Source organism: Onychostruthus taczanowskii, unplaced genomic scaffold, assembly GCF_017590055.1.
Source record: "Onychostruthus taczanowskii isolate IOZ18803 unplaced genomic scaffold, ASM1759005v1 scaffold7, whole genome shotgun sequence".
Lineage (NCBI taxonomy): Eukaryota > Metazoa > Chordata > Aves > Passeriformes > Passeridae > Onychostruthus > Onychostruthus taczanowskii.
In genome coordinates, this window is record NW_024504786.1 from 12,718,086 (window position 1) to 12,738,297 (window position 20,212).

At 37.2% G+C, this 20,212-nt stretch overlaps 1 protein-coding gene across 5 annotated transcripts in view; it reads right to left on the minus strand.

The window, feature by feature from the left end:
* TTLL7 (tubulin tyrosine ligase like 7) overlaps positions 1 to 20,212 on the minus strand; it is a 65,700-nt gene that overhangs the window by 45,017 nt on the left and 471 nt on the right. For 3 of the 5 annotated variants that reach the window (XR_005953902.1, XM_041421365.1, XM_041421368.1), the window contains exons 2-3: positions 522 to 697; positions 237 to 368 (exon numbers count right to left, since the gene is read on the minus strand). Coding sequence is in view for 4 of the 5 variants with exons in the window: in XM_041421365.1 (XP_041277299.1) it covers positions 237 to 368; positions 522 to 546 (157 nt within the window). In the remaining variant the exon portion in view is untranslated. Of the gene's footprint in view, positions 1 to 236; positions 369 to 521; positions 698 to 18,968; positions 19,059 to 20,123; positions 20,141 to 20,212 lie in introns of those variants that run through there. The other 2 variants (XM_041421367.1, XM_041421366.1) reach the window with 2 other exon arrangements.

Here is a 20,212-nt window from a genome sequence, read left to right on the forward strand (position 1 = left end):
CATTTCAAGGTAACAAGCAGGAATTAATATGACTAACAGAGGGGGGTTACTAGATACACAGTATCCAAAGCTATGAATCAAATGTTACAAGAAAACCCCAGATTTCTTATAAAAGAAACTCCTTCAGAAATGTCTCACTGTCAGGTTGATGCAGAGTCCATTAATTCCCTCCATTAATCAGTAACTCTCTCACATCAAAGGCTATTAGGATGAAAACAAAATATGCAGCTTCCTACCAATTTCATATTTTGTGCCAGCAATATTGGCAGTGATGACTCCATTCTTCTTCTTCTTTCTGACTTTTCTTTTAATTGTGCTCTGATAGGGTAGTTCTGAACTCAAAGTCAGAGAAGCAGTTCCATGGTTATCTTTGAAAAATAATGTTGTAACTATTAACATTTTTATATCTCAAATAACATATACAAATTAACTAAAAATACAAACAGTACTCCATCACAATTTATAGGTACAAGCATACTGAATAATTCATAGGGTATATTAAAAATCCAAGACTAGCATACCTCCCTCATTAGGAAAGGATGGCATTATAACCTAGGATAGTGCAGAAATAGAGTTCAAATTCTGTTCCAGCTTCTCAGCAAATGGTGAAACTGTCAAAGCCAAATTACTTAAAACTCCAGTCATGCCATTTCAGTCTCTGGGTGTAGAAAAAATTAGTTCTGGAATGGATAGATACCTGTATTAAAAAAAAAATTTGAAAGACTTAGTCATAGACAAATCCTTAAAAAAAAAAAAAAAAAAAAAAAAAAAAAAAGAAGATAGCAGGAAACTAAATATGAAAGCACTTTTAATTGCATGTATAAAGAATTGCTTATTTTAGAAGACTGATCAAGCTATTATAAATACAAAACTTTTTTCATTGCAGTTCAATTATTTTCTTTCTGGAAAAATCATTTTGCAGTGATAATTTTCAAAATGAAATTACATTATCTCTTTTTCTGATTTTCATTTGGGTATGGGACATTTTGGACTTGAAAATAGGTAACACTGAATTCAATCAATACTGCCACTTTCTAGCTCCATAAAGCTCAATTAATTTAGAGTTTTATATTTTAAAACATATTTTAAATACACTGTATGACAGGTTTTCAGTACCAAATGGGAAATAACTGAAATCACAGTAACAATCTGTTTCCTCTTTTTCACTTTTATATGTTTTTTAAAGCAATTAAATCCAATAACCATGTGGTAATGTGGCTGCAGTTTAATGACCACTTCATGACACAACAGATATGACTTGAAGAGAATTTGGATTGACATTTAAATTTCCAGTTTTTAAAGTGGACATTTACTTGCATAAAATGCTATTTTTTACATCTACAGTCACACAAAATTCCTTTTTCTTTTTTTCCCTCATGAATCCAGCACTACATGAAAAATCACACATATTAAGAAGTTTTTTAGGTCCAGCTTAAGCACATAAGAACAAAGGGTTAAAATACTAGGGGAAGAAAACCTTGGGAATACATCACATCTAAACACACTGCTACACACGGACTAAACACACTGATTTTGGGCAAAGTCTGCAAGGAAATAAATGCTGTCTTTGGCTGGCTGCCTCAAACAAATCTACAAGTCTTCAAAACATATAACATGTTACTGATCTTTAAAAGCTTTCATTTCTTTTCTGCAGTTATATGTGTAGCTAAAGTTCCTCACACTAGCTTTAGATCAGTTCGTATTGCTGCTTTTGGTGATTGCGAGACTTATTTAAAATAGCTTATAGAGAGCACAAGGGATTTCTTCTAGTATAAATAGCAGAAAATTACAACAAAGTCAAATTCAGCCATGACTTATGATGCAAAATATATGTGGTCATAAAACTAGACAAGATGTGCATTAATGAAATTACTAAAACATTACTTATAAATCCACATTTTTTTCTTTTTCTCTGTGTGTGTGTACACGCACAACAGAGGAGAGAGAGAGATGTATGTTCTGGACAAGTCATCACCTTTCAAGAAAATACAAAAGCAGTTATTTTGAGCTCCAAGATCTAAATTCCTTTTCAGGCAGACATTTACCCTTAGCAGCCCAGTAATGCAAAAGCATAAAAAGAACAGATTATGGTTCTTTTATGACTGTCACAAATATACCAGGAGTCAAATTCTGCTTTGTAACCAGACAAATCTCCCTCATGTCCATTTAGTGCCCCTGTGTATTTATCCACAAAGAGCAGGAGATGTTTTATACACAGATACAATGTCAGACAGCACAGCTGTAACACCCAGCCATTTTGAAGTTTGAATGTTTTGGATGACATTATCTGAGAAGGTGGCCTGAAAGTCCTTGGGCCCACTGGCATACTAAAATTAGACACAGAGTTGGGAAAGCAAAGCATTTGTCCTCCTTAAAACCACTGTGAAGGAAAAGCAGTGCTGGGCACAGTGACTCACTGGCTATTGCATGTTATCTGTTTCTCAGGCTAAGAATACCACCAGAGTACAAGACATGTTTAGTTCCTGGGAATAATACTGAAGTACGTCTGTTAGCCAATTAAGGACTTCTATGAATATACAAAAATGCATGGCAGTTTTTTCTTTTTTAAACTTTGAATACATTTGGAAGGATGTTAAGAAGACAAACATTGACCTGTGAGAAACACCAGCCCTTTACTAACACAGCATGATTTACAAGCTCTGATATGCTAATAAAAAGCGAGCAGCTCACAGAACTTTCATTCATCTTACAATCACAGAAAATTATCTGCCCAAAGTTACTATAACACACTGTGTTCTGAAGGTGGACCATAAAATTCCAAACTGCACCACACTGCTGAATTACTGCTTTTCTTTTTTTCTTTAGATAGACACTATTATTTTCATGTCACAAGAATACTCTTTAGGGTCTAAATAGCATGTACCAACACTCAAGGTCTGTGACCAGTCAAGTTTTAAGCACACATACATGAGTTGATGGTAAGGATGTATGGCCACCTTTAGAGTATTCTAAGGACAATTAGTAGTTCAGCCATATGGAAAACAAAGTAATGGGCCTGTACTCTGCACTCAAACTTACTTTAGCATTTTAACTTTTCAAAAGCACCATTCCATACCAATAAAAATTCGTATTCTGACCTAAGTTTGTATGTAATAATTAAAAATAGTTTTACAACTCCTTGACTTCTCTCCAGTAGTCCATCTTCAACCAAGCATTTCACTGAATACCAAAGCACCAGCAGTTCTAAACCTTTAGTCTTCCAAAATATTTTACATAGGATCCAGTTCTTCCTTTGTTCCTTTCCAAAGGGCAAATAAGGTCCAGTGAAATGGGACAGTCTCAGCATGTTTTCCCACCATGCCAAGTGACAGATCAAGAGTCATGACGTGACATGTCAAGAGACACTGCATGTCATCTGGGGGGATACATTACCCAGAGCAGTGAATTACTGCTGTGAATTGTAGGCTAAGCCATGGGAGCAGTAGACTTGCCCCTGTTTAGACCTCCCTGCTTTGTGCATCCCCAGTGCAGTAGCATGAGATGTTCCAATTCTGCAGCAAGAAAACCTAGCACCACCCTGCTGAGGAAGCTGCAACCTTCCCAGATAAACTGCAACTGTTCCTCTAACTGCCCTTAGATGACCAAGTCTCTAAGCAGAGGAATAGATCACTTGGGAGAGACAGGAAGACACCTCCCAGAGCAATACATGAAGGGCTGCTGCTGAGGGGAGGGAGCTGGAAGGAGGAGAGCTCACTTGGACAGTCAGCATCAGCAGTGTAGAGGCCCTGGCAGCCACAAGGTCCTACACCTCTTTTTTAATTCTATACAGCAGAAATCATCCCAAAGTTACTTCGTTCTCTGACCCAGGTCCTCCCCAGGCATCTTCTTCTAGCTCACATCTTCTGATTGGTTATTATTGCCAAGCCCTACTCGCAGGTCAGAGCACAGCTGAAGGAAAAGCTGTGCAGCACAGACTGCTCTGCAGGCAGCCTTTGCCTCTTACAGGCCAAAGCTGGTTGCAGGACTCACCCAGATCATGCACAGTAACAGCAGCAGCATTGTCAGCTAACAACTACACCAAATTCTGAGTCAGTTTTCGTACCTGGGACAAGTTTTTGCTTATAAAATAAGCATAACCTATAACCCACATTCAGCTACAATAATGCAGAGGCATATCTTGCTTGTAATCTACCTGAGAGACCTGTTTCCAAGAGATTGCTTTTAATAACATAGGAGAAAGCATTCTATTTTCAAACTGGGACTTTTGGAGCAAGTCAGCTGTCAGAAATCTTGGAATTCACATTCTGGCAGAAAAGGATTGCAGTTCCTGCTGCACATGCCATTTCCCTCCTGAAATCCTGATACACATAAATTAGTGAAGGTTTGTTGCTCAACCATACAGATTCAAGGGTAGCTGAACAAAAATGGTTAACATATAAATGGAGAAAGACTTGTGAAGAAGAAATGAAAGCATCTTCATCAAGTTAGCACACTCTTATATAAACAAGCGCTTTGACTAAAAGTGCTCTACAGAGAAAAAAAAAGATGAGATGTTATCTTTACAGCTGCCTGGCAAAGGTGTGAGAGTGACAGTAGGAGAGACATTTCTGTCCTAGAAAGGCACAGAAGACAAAAAAGAAAAAAGGAAAAAAAAAAAGAAAAAAGGATCTTTTTTCCTCCAGGGACAGGAGAGGCAGGATACTCTTTCCCGAGTGAGAAGTGTTGCACATGGACAGAGAACACACCAGATGCTCAAGTCCATTTAAAGGAACAGGGCCTTGGTAAAGAGCAGGGGACAGTGGAAAAAACTGGTTTCATAGTCAATAGAATGATTCTTTGACAAACTAGAAACTCAAAAATTAATAGGATTTCATGCTGTTACACAAATTAAGTGTATCTTAATAAGTTAGTAAATTGCCCTGAAAAATACTTTTCTGGCCTAGACTATATGCAAATATTTTTTAACAAATCCCTCTCTAATTTTCTTGGTTTTTTTCCTCCAGACTACTCACAAGGGAACTCTGCCTTTCATAAACCTTCACTTCATGTCTTGATGCAGTCTGGAAAGTTTTTAATCTCTAAATAGTAATTGTATCTCATTAGACTCCACCCCTTTTTTTCCCCCCCAAACAGTAAGTATCACAGAAAAAGATTTGATTAATCAGATCAAAAAAGAGCAAGAAGAGTCGAATTCAAGCTGAAAGTAAGGTAGTGCAATTTGAGAATCTATTCCAAACAACTCAAATAATTGAGGTTCTCCAGCCTAGTTTGGATCAGACCAGTAACTTTGAAACCACAACTGTGCACCCTAAGAAAAATATACTGGATTGCATATGCACATTTAAAATTATTTCATCTGATATATTTAATCTCTCAGAATGGTAGAATCACCTGCTACAAAATGCTCTGTGTTCCACACATCACTCAGTGTACTGTTTGTAATGAGAACTTCCTTCCTTCTAAGCAATTGTGATACTACTGGTGCCCATTTTGAAAAGCTCCATGGGTTACACATGTGTTTAACTTTACATACATGAACAGAAAACAAGCCTACAGATCTTAAGCCATGGTACATATGGCAAGACCTCTCAAAGACAGCTAACATCCTACATACCTGAGTGAAAGGCTACAAAAATGGATTGTCAGGGTAATTTCCTGAATTCTTTGGGTACAGATAAGTACTCACTCATCAACAGTGAGCTGGAATATTTTAGAACAGATTTTCAAACAAGCAGACTGCTTTCCTCTGAGCCCATTAGTGCAATTTACTCAGTGCTGTCACAAGTGTCTGGAAATGCAGAGGAGCTGGAAGGAAACCCACAAAGCTCCTGACATAAGGAGCTTTCACAGTGAAATGGAGACACACTGGAGATACAGTTACAGAACTGGGCAGGTGACCACAGACAACATCATAGTGCTGCAATCCCCACTCTTCACTTAGCTGGAAAATCAAATTAACAAATATTTTACAGAAACAGGTAAAAGAAAGATGTGAACGTAGCCTTCAGAGATTTGACCTAGCAAACATCTGAGTTCTGATTTTTTTCAATCTAACATTTAAGTCAATTACCCTTAGATCTTAGAGTGTAGAAGTCTGGACACACCATAGTGAGGGGTGTGCTATTTATTACAGTTATGCAAACCTATAATCTACTTTTGATTTGGAATTAAGATATAAAATACAGATTCACAATGAGATTAATAGAGAAAAATGCCTTTTTCAGGATCCTGCTCAGCAAGATAATAACAATTTCAGCAATGAAACTGTAGAACTAAAAGCCTCCTACCCTTTTATGATTTTTTAATATATGGCCTTATAAAATGTATGTTGAAGTGCTCCTGCTACAAACAAGCATAGTGACCAGTTTTATTGCTACATGTTCAAAGAACAGTTTGGTGGCAAGTGTTCACTCTTACAGAGAAATTCTATATGCAAAATATAGAGGCTTGATATGTCTTCATTTTGAGGCTTGATAAGTCAAAGTGACAAACTTGTTTTTAAAAGGCTATCTGTCAGCTGGCTTAAAATTGCGTGCAATTAGGGCTTGGTTCAAAATATTCTGAAGTCAAATGAAGTCTATTAATTTCAACATTCCTCATTCCCACCACCAAAGAGATGAGACATTTATTCGGCAGTTCTTTCAGATGAAGAGAATATGCAGAGTTCTCAGGGGTTTGATTTGCTAAATGGACAGGTACAAGCTACAAAGGAATCCAAACATCATGATTTACACAACTTGTTGTTTTGAATCATGCAGTTCTGTAAAACAACTATCTGAACTAGTTTATCTGAATGGCCAGCATTTCCATTTCCCTAAGCCACCATACCAAATGACCAAGCCAAGCTACAGTGCACTATTTTAAATGGCTGGAGTCCAGCCAGGAAAGACCCTCCAGTGCCAGCTCCAAGGCTCAGCAACACGCAGTGGCACAGAGCCCTGGGAGCTTTGCAATGTTAGTTCACAGATTTTACTTTGGTCCTCTCCTGACTTTGCACTTCACAGCTTTGGATTGAATTTTTTATTGTTTAATATCACAAAACATCTATGAAATGATAAGTACAGAGTGTCTGATTCAGAAAACAGGAAATGGATTAGAAGCTGTTAAAATGGTGGAAGATTCACATTAAAGTTTCACAGGCATTAATCACTTCCTACTCACAAAATACAGAGATCACAACTGGGCATAGAAGCCATTTTTTAAATTTCAGTGCTGTCTTGAACTAATATTGCTTCTCTTTTCATTCATCCATTTTCCAAAATGAAACTTCAAAACACTGGCCAAATTTAAATCAATGTCAAATCTTTCAAATCTGAAGATTGATTTTCTGTTTAAAAAACGACCTCCAAAGTGACCTTCATAGCAGAGCACACAATGTGACTATCTGTTAGCTCATTCTCACCCTTCAAAAGCCCTTTCTAATGTGATAACATATTTCAGACTGTTAGCAAATCGAGTACTATAGAGTTTCATAGTAATGGTTTGTATATTGAAAAAGGACCATCAAAGAAAGTGAGACCAAATTAGAAAAGTACAGAAAGGTCAAGGTTTGAATCTTTTACTTGTTCAGTAAAACACTGAAAATATATTAATTGACAAAGCAAGAGAAAAGAACCTGTATGACTTAAAAATCAATAATTCAAAAATAAAATGCTGCGAACTTAAACATCATTTAGCATTCATAATGGCAAGGAAAAATATTGATAAAATAGCTCAAACAAGCAAGTGTAGCAATGCTTCTATACAGTAAAATCTAAATTTCAGAAAATATGTATCTCTGTCACTTGCTGCTAAAAAAAAATCAGCTTTCATGTTCTACTCTCTGCCAGCAAAAAGCAGAGACAATGCATAGATCTTATATTACCATTCACCACTTCACTGTGTCAATAACAGCACAAATCTGACAGCAGGACATTTCACTAACTCTGGAACATAAAGTATTCCTACCCCCTGATCACAGTGAGTTCCACTGAACACTGCTGAATGGAAGCCAAGCTCTATTTATTATAGAACCATTATATACAACCATTTTTTAATATTTCATATATATCTATATATATGAAATGGTTTTATATAAATATATTATATACAACAATTCCACCTTCATTTTAAACAGCATTGGTGTGCTGTAGGCATTTCCAGCCTAGAAATGCACACACCATTAGAGCCTCAGCCACATCAGCTGTGCAAGCCACAGCTGAGTGGCCGGACACCCATGGCCACAGGAGGGCTGGAGCCCTGGCACCTCAAATGAAGCATTCCCCTGAACCAAACAGCACAAGGACATTTGTTTGGTTTGTGTTGAGGGCCAAGGCCAGGAGCCACACTGACTGATGGACTCACACACACTAAAGGCCGACACTCTGTGGTGAGACAGTCACGGCCTCGAGTGGATGAAACAGAGATGACAACGTTCCATAATGATCCTGTGTCATAGTAATATTGAGGTTTGACATTAACACTGTGGGTTTGGTAGGGGGAAAGGTAAACAAGAGAGAGTTAGAAGAGGAATTTGAGTTGTGGCACCTGTGGGAGCATCTCTGCTCTTCTTTTGACTTCGCAGTGTGCCATCCATGCTCTTCATTATGGCACGTCAACACACACCAACAGCTACCATACAGTGCTTCAAATGGTGTACACCACACACTAATCACTGCTGGAGTTATACTACTCCTTTCTTTTTCTATCATTCACTTCTCAAAAGATTTAGTTCTCAAGTAAAAGCTAGAGGCCTTAGGGATCTACAAGATAGGACAATTTAACATTTCACATATATCAGCAGAGCTGTCTTAGCATAAAAAGCACTGATCCTTTAATGAGGCTGATATGTTTGCAGTGATTCATTATATTATAAATAGACCTTGGGGAGAGATTTGCTAAGGATCTTGGGGAAGGAAAAAAAAGAGAAAAAGATATCTTTAGACCATTCCTCCTCACACATCAAATTCTCCCTCCCTTGCATCAAGCTGGCAGCATTGGCTTAGTGTGAAAACAACCTCAAGCTCAGGAAGACAAGAACACAAATATGGTTAAATTAATTTCTACAGAGTTCTGTGTGTCACAAGAGCCACACTTCAGCCCTGTGTTGGTCTGCATCATTTCATCTCATATTTTACAAGCCTGCGATTCATAGATTCATTTCAACATCACTAGACATGGGCTGCAATCCTCACACACAGCCCACGACGACTCTGATTGAAGATTACATCATCCTAATTCACATGCTGCCACATAACATTGTTTTCTAGTTTAACAACAAGGGTGACACTCCCACAGCAGTCTGAAATTTAAATTGGCAGACATTAGCCTGTAGTTTCAGCATCGGATGTGCAAATGTTAAGACAATAATTAGGTCTTGAATAAATCACCAAAAGAAGTTTCTTGCAATCACAAGAAACTTTTATTCAAAGGCTTCTTGACCATGAAAGTATAAGAAAGGTGCTCTCATATGATCACCAAGTTCTTTATCACATTATCCTGACATTTCCAATTATGAAATCATTTGCTCAGCTCCACTGGCAATACCTGTATGTTTGTATCAGTGTTGGTAGATCTCTAACATTTTAATGACTGTCATATACTTCTACTCTGTAAAGTACAGATGACAGTCAGAAATATTCACAGCTGGCCTACAATACCACTGAGACTACTGCAGCCAACACTCAGTGCTAGTAAGTTTGTAAACAGCTGATAAATGAACCAGAAACCCCAGCAGCTATAAAATATTTCACAAACACATGCTTTCCTTCCCACAGCTTAGTACTTGGGGCTCAATGGGATACCATTGATTTGAAAATATTTTTGCACATAAAAACAGGAGAACATCAAGCAGTTTCAAAAGGATGTGAGCCCTCAGAAGCTTCTTTTAAATGAATTGACCTGATTTATAAAAATTCCCTTAAAAGGCTGGATTGGCTCCAAACCCTCTGTGTCACACTATTTTATCCATTGTAGGGGATCTAAATAGAGTGACTATCCTCACTGGCAGTGAGATGAGACTCCATTATCCTACTATAGGAATATTTTGTACAAATACTGCTCACCTGTAGAGAAATACAGCATGTAGTCACAAAGCCTAGAAAAATAACGTCTTAAATATTGATCCCAAATGTAATACTTTGAACACCCAAAATAAGAGAGAAAAGTGAAGTGTACATGACTTTATATGCACTAGCTTTAATTTTTACTTAAAACATGAGAATAGCCTAGAAAAAGTAATTTCCTGAGATTTGCTGGAACTCATAGGATCAGGATAATGTACTTTCTGAATAAGTACAGCATTACTGAGGTAACCCTGTAGTATTCAGTAGTTTATTTATTGAGTAATCATGCACCATCTCTGAGCTGCAGAGCCCATACTGACAATAGCACCAGAGCTTTTTAAAGTAGTTTAAAATAGTTCCAAAACCTGAGCAGAAAACTGCCCTAAGCATGACTATTGCCTCCATTGCTGTAATCACAGCAGAAGCCATGTTCCAAGTGTGGAACAATATCACAGTTAGTCCTGTCCTCATCCATCTTGGTCAAGTCCCAAAAAGCTACACTTAAAAGTAAGAGGTTCTGGCATGTGTGTATTACTTTTTTTCTTCCTTTTTTTTCTTTTTTTTTTTTAATTTAAAAAATGTGTTGGTTAGGATTAAGAGCTAAGAGCTACAATTGAAAAGTATTCTAAAATAAAAGTCCTCAACTAGAGGCTGGAGCAGTGAGATATTCCATTCATTTAGCAAGGCTCAATTTTATTTTGCATTGCTTTAATCTTATATTTCTTCAAGGTGCATTCATAACTAAAAAGAAATGCATAAACTTATATAGTCAAATGCATGCTGGCTGCAAAGTTAACTGCTTTTCAAACATTCAAAAGAAACAAATACATTAATTTCTTATTATGTTATAGCAACATACATCACTGCCAGCCAAAACAAAACATGATTGGGAACTGAGCCACATACTTTTTTTATTTTTATCATATTATCCTAGGCAGAAAGTGATGAAGTTTATTCTTTTGCACTTCTGACTCTCTCAGACATATCATACCCTTCACACTATAGAAGAATGTAAGTAGCCAGAGAGTAGCATATTTGCCTTATAACCACAGGTAAGGAAAAAGGAGACGCACCAAACTGACTCGAAGGCATTTTTAAATCCAGAGGTATGGAAAAGGTACAATACACCTAATAACTAAAACAATAAATCTTTCAGAAAACATTTCATGCAAAGTGTCAATACAAATGAGAATGGAGACGATTACAACTGACATACCAAATAAGAAAAAAAGGATAATAAACTGGCATTCATAGTTGGCCATTGATGCAGGACTCTGAATATTACTTCACAAATACGAAACTTCTTCCAAATTTTTTTGGCTCCTTTGATTGCTCAAAGGAATAAAAAGCTTTCTTCAGGAAATTTCCTAGTCCCATCATTCTGAAGATACATACAAAAATTACAAAATTTTTCTCAAGTCTATAATGTAAATGAGATCAAGCATACAGGATTTTCTCTGTAACCTAGTGAAGTAAGTATAGATATATTTCTATTGACTTTTGTGACTTTATATCATGATGTTTCAGTTCCAGGACAGACCTGCTGAAGACAAAATTCAGAATTATAATTAAGACTCTGGTCTCATCCACGTCAAAACTAGAGTCCACTTAAATCAAACTTTCCTCACAGTAGAAATTACAGCTCAAACTCACTGACTTGCCTCCAAATTTCTCTCTTTCTTGGCAAAGATTACAAGCTTTAAGTATCACTTTCAGAATTGCTTGGCTGTCTAGAGGTAGGACTTCATATTCCACAGCTCATGCAGGATTCACATGTTTAGAAACAGGGACTACTGTGCAGGTGATATACAGATACACTGCCACAGAAAATGCTTCATGCTGCTCTCCACAAGTACATTTTGTCCAAATAGGGGCTCACAATTTACTGCATTCAGTAGATGCTCCTGAATCTAGTTCTCTGTTATAAGGAAAGATAAACTGCAAGCTCAAGGATGGATGAGAAAAAGCATAAAAAATATAGAAAAGGAACAGTTCTTTTTCTTCTGGAAAAAGAACTCATTGCAAAATATATGTGGTGGACAGAATGCATGAGCATTCAAACGGAAGCCAATGGATTTCAATTAACATAGTCTGCAGTAGAGTCATAGTGAAAAAAAAAAAACCACAAACAAACCAAACCTTTACAGCAGCATGTGGCAGAGTGATATACCAAATTCTTCTGCATACAATTACTGATAGGGCAAAACATTTATTTATCATGGATTTTGCTGACAAGATTACATACTGCAGAATACCCAGTCATACCAAGACCTCCCACTGATACAGAAACAGATTTAAAATAATTCTGCAGTAGAAGTAGCAAAATGAAATCACTTACCGTTAGTATTGCAGTGCTGAAACTATCTGAGGAGTCAGCTCTCCGGAAACAGGTTTTTCTATCAATAATTGACAGCTGATACAGTTTCAGGCAGTAATACACCAGGGAAAGACTGGCTGCAGCAGCAGCTCCTTCCCATTTAGCCTATCTCTAGCACTTTTTAGATCTCTTTCTTAACCCTTTCTAGGTATTTTCTCCCTATGTTCTGGGTGGCAAGACAAAGGCACGATATATGCTGTAAGAAAAGAATGCATTATTTCCCACTTTACTTAGTGACAAGAGTTGTGGGAAGAAAGTCAGTAGGATTTAGTCATAACAATAAGCTAAAAAGAAGTACAATCTAAAAACAGAAAATGACTCAGTGACTGGAAAGAGATATAACAGGGATATGAGCTACTGTAACCAGGACAATGGTTTCTCCAAACGTAGAATTAAGAGGTCAAGATCACAATAACACAAGACACTAGTATAGAAGCAAAAGAAGTTAATAATTTGCAATAAGAAAAAAGATTCTCATTCTCTTCCAGGCTTGGACCAATGAGATCTGAGCTTTGAAATCAAACCTACCTGGTTTCAGTGAAGCCAGCATTACAACCTTATAGATCAATTTTTAAACCAAATAAAATATTAAGTGGAGTAAAGGAAAGAGAAAAGGGAAACCCTTTACTGGAATGGCTGTTTCTATAGTATTCTGAAACAATTCATATTCTTCAAATGAGGTTGTTTTCTTTTACAATGTCAATTTATACCAATAAGAAATTGTTTTCTGACATCATTTCAAAAGATGGCTTTTCTTTGTCATATTATTCTTTTACATTAAGAAAAGATTACTCTAATTTGACAGCTCAGTACGCTTTAATGGACAGTGGACCACAAAGGATATCTGACAATAAAAGGTTTGGAATGTTCCTTTGTTCAAATGGATTACTCTTCCCCCACAGGAAAAAAAAAAAAAAAAAAAAAAAAAAAACAGCCACCAAAAAAGAACAACCATGAGAAAAAGCTGGAGATACCAAGTGCACTCCATTGTTTTGCATTAGTTTTATAGGAGTCAGGCCCATCGGATGTGCCAGACAAGACTGACTGCACTAGTGCCATACCTATCCTACAAGAATGTGATGCCTTAAGTTATAGCTTTCATATTATCCAGATTCTGTGCTGCATTAGTATATAACTCTGAACTTCATATAAAGTGTCAGCAAGTTCTTCTCACAGTTTAGTTAAATAAAACAATCCTTTTCCTGCCCAAAAAGTATAAACAACAGGGAACTGAGGAGAGCAATCTGGGAGGATGAGACTTCATAACCTGAAGCTATAATTGGACAATTAACCCCAATATGTAAATTTTCACACTTATAAAAGTGTGAAAATGTGTGATCTGTTGTCCCTCTTGGGTATAGCCTTGGCCAGGCTCTTGTACTGCCCAAGGTGTGTCCTTTGAAGGCTTTTTTTAAAAATTCCTACTTTATTCCTTTAACACTGTCTAGCCTCTGTTCTAGGAAGCCTCTCAAGGCATCAGATGAAGTATTATGGATAGATTCTAGTGAGATAGGAAGGGATATATTCACATAAACTGTTGGTAGTCCTACTAGCCCAAATGCCAGCCTTTAGAAATCAAATGCAGGTAGAATGCAGCTGCAGAGCAGAATGTGCAAAGGCTACAGTGTACGTAAAAGACATTTCCCCTTACTTCTACCCTCTTAATTTGCAAATGATAGGAGCAGAAGCTCTCTCAGAACAACAGAGAACGTCTCTTGCTTGACCATCCCAGAGAAGGATTAAGGCCTCTACTTCAGTCATGACTGGCCAGGTACATCTCCCAAAACTGAAGAAATTACTTCAAGAACTCCAAAACAATAGGAAATTATAGGACAAAACTTAGTGCAGCCAACTGAGACGTAATTCCATGTGGAAGAATAGAACAGGGAGTGAAATCTGGACATCACTCTGAAGTCTCTTCCCACAGATAACTTTTCCCCATGGCTCCTCATACTCCCTTGGTTCCAGGTGTCTTACAACCAGCTGTTGCAGAAACTCAGTTTCAACTGTACCATTACTCCATTATCCTCAAACAACTGGAACTGTATTATGCATACATATCCCATGACTGAGACTTTCTGTTTATCAATGAAACTAAATGGTGTGTTGACTGTGTCAGACCTTCCCAAACACACATTCACAAGAACAGATTTTTTTTATTTTCATTTCTAAATAAATTTTATTTCATTTTCTCATAAAATATCAAAGACTTGCTTCCTGTATGTGCTTGTGTTCCTGAGTGTTGCTTTTGGCAAAAAGGCCACAATGTCCTTTCATTTTCTCTTCATACCTAGAGGCAACGGAGCAAAGTAATATATAGGCTTTTTTAATTGACTGCTCGGGGTCATTAACTGCATAATTTCTCAACTGGTGTCCAGACTTTCAAATCTAACTCTGTATTGTTCCCTTACTTGTCTTCTATTCTGCATTTGTGGATGCTGCTCTGGGTCAATATCTGTCACTGTCTAAGCTGAGTTGCCAACTAAGCATCACACTGCCACTTACTCCCTTCCCCACCACCTCAATCTCCCAGCATGGGTGAGAGAATCAGAATCAAAGTAAGAAAAGTCATGGGTTGAGATAAAGACAGGTTTATAGGGAAAGCAAGAGCTGCATGCACAGGAAAAGTAAACAAGGAATTCATGAACCACTTCCCATGGGCAGGCAGGCATTGAACCATCCCCAGGAAACCACGGCTTCATCACGAGTAACAGTTCTTTGGGACAACAAAAGACATCACTCCAAACATCCCCCCTTTCCTCCTTCTTCACCCCTCTTTATTTGCCAAGCATGACTGTCATATGCTCTGGGGTACTCCTTTGGTGGGCTGGGATCTGCTGTCCCAGCGGTGCCCCCTCTCAATTTCCCAGGCATCCCCAGCCTCCTTGCCAGCATGGCAGTCCAAGAAGCAGAAAAGGCCTTGGCTCAATGTCAGCCCTGCTCAGTAATAACAAAAACATCTCTTATCGACACAATTTTCAGCACAAATGTAAAATGTAGCCCCAAACTGTACTGTGAAGAAAATTAACATTTCCCCAGCCAAAACCAGTATGATATCCTACAAGACTCCCAACTCTGTGAATTTGAAACAAGTTTGGCTTGAAACAGCACTGATTCCTGTATATCCATCCTTTATTTTATTCACTGGATAGCTCCTTTCCATACTCAGAAACATTATTTTCAGTAAATGCTCCCATTTTTTAAGTGGCACAAAATGTACCAAACTCATGTTCTCAGATCATTCTTGCTCATTTTTAGAAAAAAAAAAAATCTTTTTATTCAAATTAATGCCTAATTGTTAACGCTCACTAGTAATTTATAGTCTTTCAAAGGTTTCAAGTTGACATAAAAAGTTAGGATAATATTATATCCCTCTAAAAAGCTCCATGAAATAAAATTTAATTCAAAGGGTAGTTTTTTCTGGGTGAGTAAATTGGACATCTTTGAGATTTCTTTCGCCAATAATTCACATGAAATGTTTTTGCATGTTTCTCCCACCTTCCACAACACCAAGATAAGCTTGGAAGGATAAAACACTATTACAAATTCAGAGAAATTTCATGTTCAATGAACACTAAACACTTGACAACCACCCACAAAAGCATAGAAAGCACAGTCTTCTATCACGTAGCCCTATGCTATATTTTTCAAGAGAAGTTCACTCTGAGCAAGCAGATAAGAGTGATTTCCCCAACAAATCACAAAATATTCTGTCCCGTCAGTCCACTTGTTTTCTTGTGGTCGTAATCAGTATTAAGATCTTTGCCTCTTCACCTGCAACAATTCAGTATTAAGCATCTCATTTCATTTTCTCATGCTATACTCCAGTGCTTCCACTGCACCCTATAGGGATATAACTGTGTTGGTTTTCAAGTGCTAAAAATAAAACAAACACATGTCAACCCAAGGACAAGGTTGAAAGGAAACATACTTTAATGTAACCAAAGAAGAATATATTTAGCATTTTGCTACTAAGCAAGGATGGAAATAAACATGTCAACACATTGCTGAGTCTAACTGTGAAACTCACACCCTACTCAACTCTTTCTGCAGCATTTATTATATATGAAAAGTGGATTTAGTCTTCATGTCTTTATTCTGAAGAGTGACTGTTAGTACTCTGTTACTACTGCTGGCCACAAAGCGCTCCTGAACTGCAGTGCAAAGCACTTCCATCCTTTTAGGCAGTCAGTTTTTCTATCAATTAACAGTAATGTAGCCATCTAAGGTGCATTTGGACAGTGGTGCATATTAAACTTCAATCTGGAATCCTTCCAAAACCAAATACAAGCATAACTGGGAAGTGGCATGGCACTCCCTCCACTCCAGAAAGTGAAGAGTGATCCCTAAATCAGAATGTTTTCTTTTGTCTGTCTTTCATTATTGTTAATTTGGGCTCTCTGTAAAGCAGTACTATTCCTCTGTCCCCAGAAATTAATGTTCATAAAAACCCCATGTGATTATATTTTTTAATATTGCCTTTGAAACAACGTGGATCTATATTTTAACATTTTCAATTATCTGAACTTTAATTTTTAACACTGGGAAAACAAATAGTACAAATGTATACAGTGGTCTTCATTTTGGAGATCCTGTATTCTGATTAAAACTGATACTGAAAGAAAGAACCATTATGTCTGCTTCACTTAACCTTTCAAAACACAAAGCCAAAAATTTATTCTAATGTTAGAGCTTGTTTTCTGGCAAATGAAATTCAAGGCAGAGCAAAAGTGTTGGTAAATGAGTATAATTTAATGTGGTAGAATTGTGAAACTATACTGTACAGTTGTATGAACACTTCAGAGAGAAGGCAAGGAGGAAAACTGGGAAATGCTCTTAGCAAAATCTATTATTTAACCCCTTACAGAACCTGTAGGTTCCTGCCTTCACTGCCATGAACAAGAGGATTGAGTAGACTGGGGCACTATGGAATCTCCTGGTGTGAAAGATTCTGGCACCAAGAGGTTGCAACCCTGGAAAAGGAACATTTGCTCTAATGCCCACCAGGTTCCAAGGCGTCTGACTCCTTCAGAATGTCACCTTTTTTCTCATATATCCATACAATTTCAAATTATTCTTTTGCAGTAGTAGACATCAACAAATTCCATTCTAAATTTAAAAATACATTAGTATTTTAAATATTAATGTTTAAAAGGTTCATTGGTTCTGGTAAACTCTCCAGGAAGCTCATAATGTCTGCAAGAGGAGTAGTTGCAAAGTATCATTCTGGCAGGACTTTAGGTAAGCATTAATGGAGCTCTAAAGAGCTTAAAGAGCTCCTCGTGCTTAATAAGGGCCATTTGAATTCCATCAGTAGGATTCAAATGGTCCCAATTAACTTCTAGGTATGCAGAAAATAAAAATTAATCGAGGGCTAAGTGTTCTGAAGTTCACAAAGGAAAAACAAAATCCAGCTACTATGCTCCAGTATGAATGCTCTGGTACTTACAGTGAGATTTCTTAGCTTTGACAGTTTGTATGCACCTTTCCAAATAAAATGAACTCCCTCTTTTAGGCAAATCCAAACTATTCCTTTCCCACTCCGATCATTGTAGAGTCACTGTGTCAACTATGGATGATGGAAATACCTCATCAAAAAGAAAAAGACTGGCAAGCATTCATCTTTTTTGTCAGGGACTGATACAAGGCCTATCACAAAAATTCAATGTCTTCATGATTTAGGATTGCCCCAAAAGCCACAACACTTCAAGCCAGTAATAACACTTGGAATTCTCTGAAGATTTGTGGAAACATATAGGAGTGAGAAATTAACATTGCTGGTTTCTACAAGATATCTTTACACTGATAAAATTGTAGCGCAAAATTTAAAAAACATTAGCAACTCATATCAAAAAATTATCTTGCAACATGCTTCTGTGTGCATTTTTTAAAAAGGAGCTTTGCAAAAATAGATGCAGGGTGGCTTGGAAGATGTTATCCATTTCCCTATTTCAGACATTAAGGTTTCATTTCAATTTCTTGTTTCCTCAGGATTTACATACTTAGATTAATGTGTTCTCAATTAGTATGAGACATCTGCAAGTAGCTAGCAAATGCAAAAATACTCCTTAAACATCAAAACTCCTTAAACATTAAAATATAGGCAAGATAAAAAATGGGGAAAAAGCACGGAACATTAGAAAATGTGGTTGTTCAAGAAATTTGCCATATGCATCCCACAGAGACTTTTAAAATTCATAATAAAGATCCACAGATGGAGATTCAAAATCAAGAAATCATACTTCAGTCATTCTTGAGGTTGACAATTCAGAGTGAGCACATTCAGCAGTCAGCATCAGAGTGCCACATTTCACCTTCAAAATTCTATTTATGGCCTTCATAACCAACATACAGCATTAAAACATCCTAGTGAAAAATCCTAACTGTACAAAAAACTGCAAGATGGCTTTGTGTCTAACTGCTTCTTGATCAATTAATCTCCCAGTTCTTCAGAACTGTCCACAACTAAATCTATGCTGCCAATTTACCACTATCAGCTTTGGAAGAACATGGGAACAAATTTTATTTTGATTGCAAACCTGAGCTTCAGATTACTAAAATGAGTGTTAGATTACTGGAATAATTACCTAATAACTGCTGACAGCCTTGATCTCCTGGCCTCTTCTAACACTCCCAAAGTGCTGGATAGATCCCTTTGGAAATATGTGGAATGTATCCAAACCATCAGAAATCTATAATAGGGGCATTTTTCTAAAGAAAAAAAAAATTAAAAACCTGACAACTATTCTTCTAAACTTTCTTGCACAATATGGTGAATATCTGCAGGTAAAAAGATACTTTGTCATAATAAAATAAGTCACATATTCTGTAATAAATAGCTCATGTAGTTTTTTGAAGCTTTGTAACATTTTTCTCCAGAGAATCTTGCTTCAGAGATAATAGCTCCATATGTTATCACAGACATTATATTTACTCTCCACACACGAAAACCCATGGCATAATACCTGCTTCTCTATTTTTTTTTTGTTTGTTTGAACTACCATTAGTTCAAACAATAACATGTCTTATTTCTACTAAAACCCCCATCGCAGCACTTAAAACAAGGGTAAAAGCTTCTACAGATGCCAAGTCACTGTATATTTCGAGATACTCGGCAGTATCTGGGGGACAACCAATTCCCACAGAGAAAAAGTACTTCTAACCATTCATGTGTGAAAAGAACCAGCAGGATTTCTCTGAATATTATTTAGATAGGTACTAACACTCTGGTTAATTAACGAGGGATTTAGACAGAGAAGTATACTGAACTAGCGTTGGGTGGGATGTGTGTGTTTGGTTGGTTTAGAGGGGGTTTAAGAAGGAATAACGTCTAATTTCGGTACTCAAACTGAAAATACATAAGAAAGGCACAAAAGCGATCAATATTGAGACCTTAAGTCAGTTTCACAGAATTCAGCAGCACGTTCAAATTCCAGCATCAACTGCTTTTCCCTTTTGCTTACAATTATGTGTGGTTTCAGCAGCAGAAATTCAAAAAATCTCACAGATTATGGGCTTCCAGCTAAGCACAGAAAGCACAGGAAGATATTTGACTTGCATCTCCAGAGATTTAACTTGTTCTACATTTCAGACTCCACTGGGTACCACTGCCAAAAGACGATCCCGTTTTAACCTTAACTGGTTCTGAAGAGACCTGGCCGTACATGCGATACGACCCGCACGGACGATGGGCTTCGCATGCACAAATTGAGGGCAGGGAGGCGAGAAGAGAAAATTAATACCTTTAATCCTGGAATGCCTCCTGCTTCCCTATTCCTCACACTGCGACACGCGCAGTCATCCTCTCTCCCGCTGCATTGAGGAAACTTCC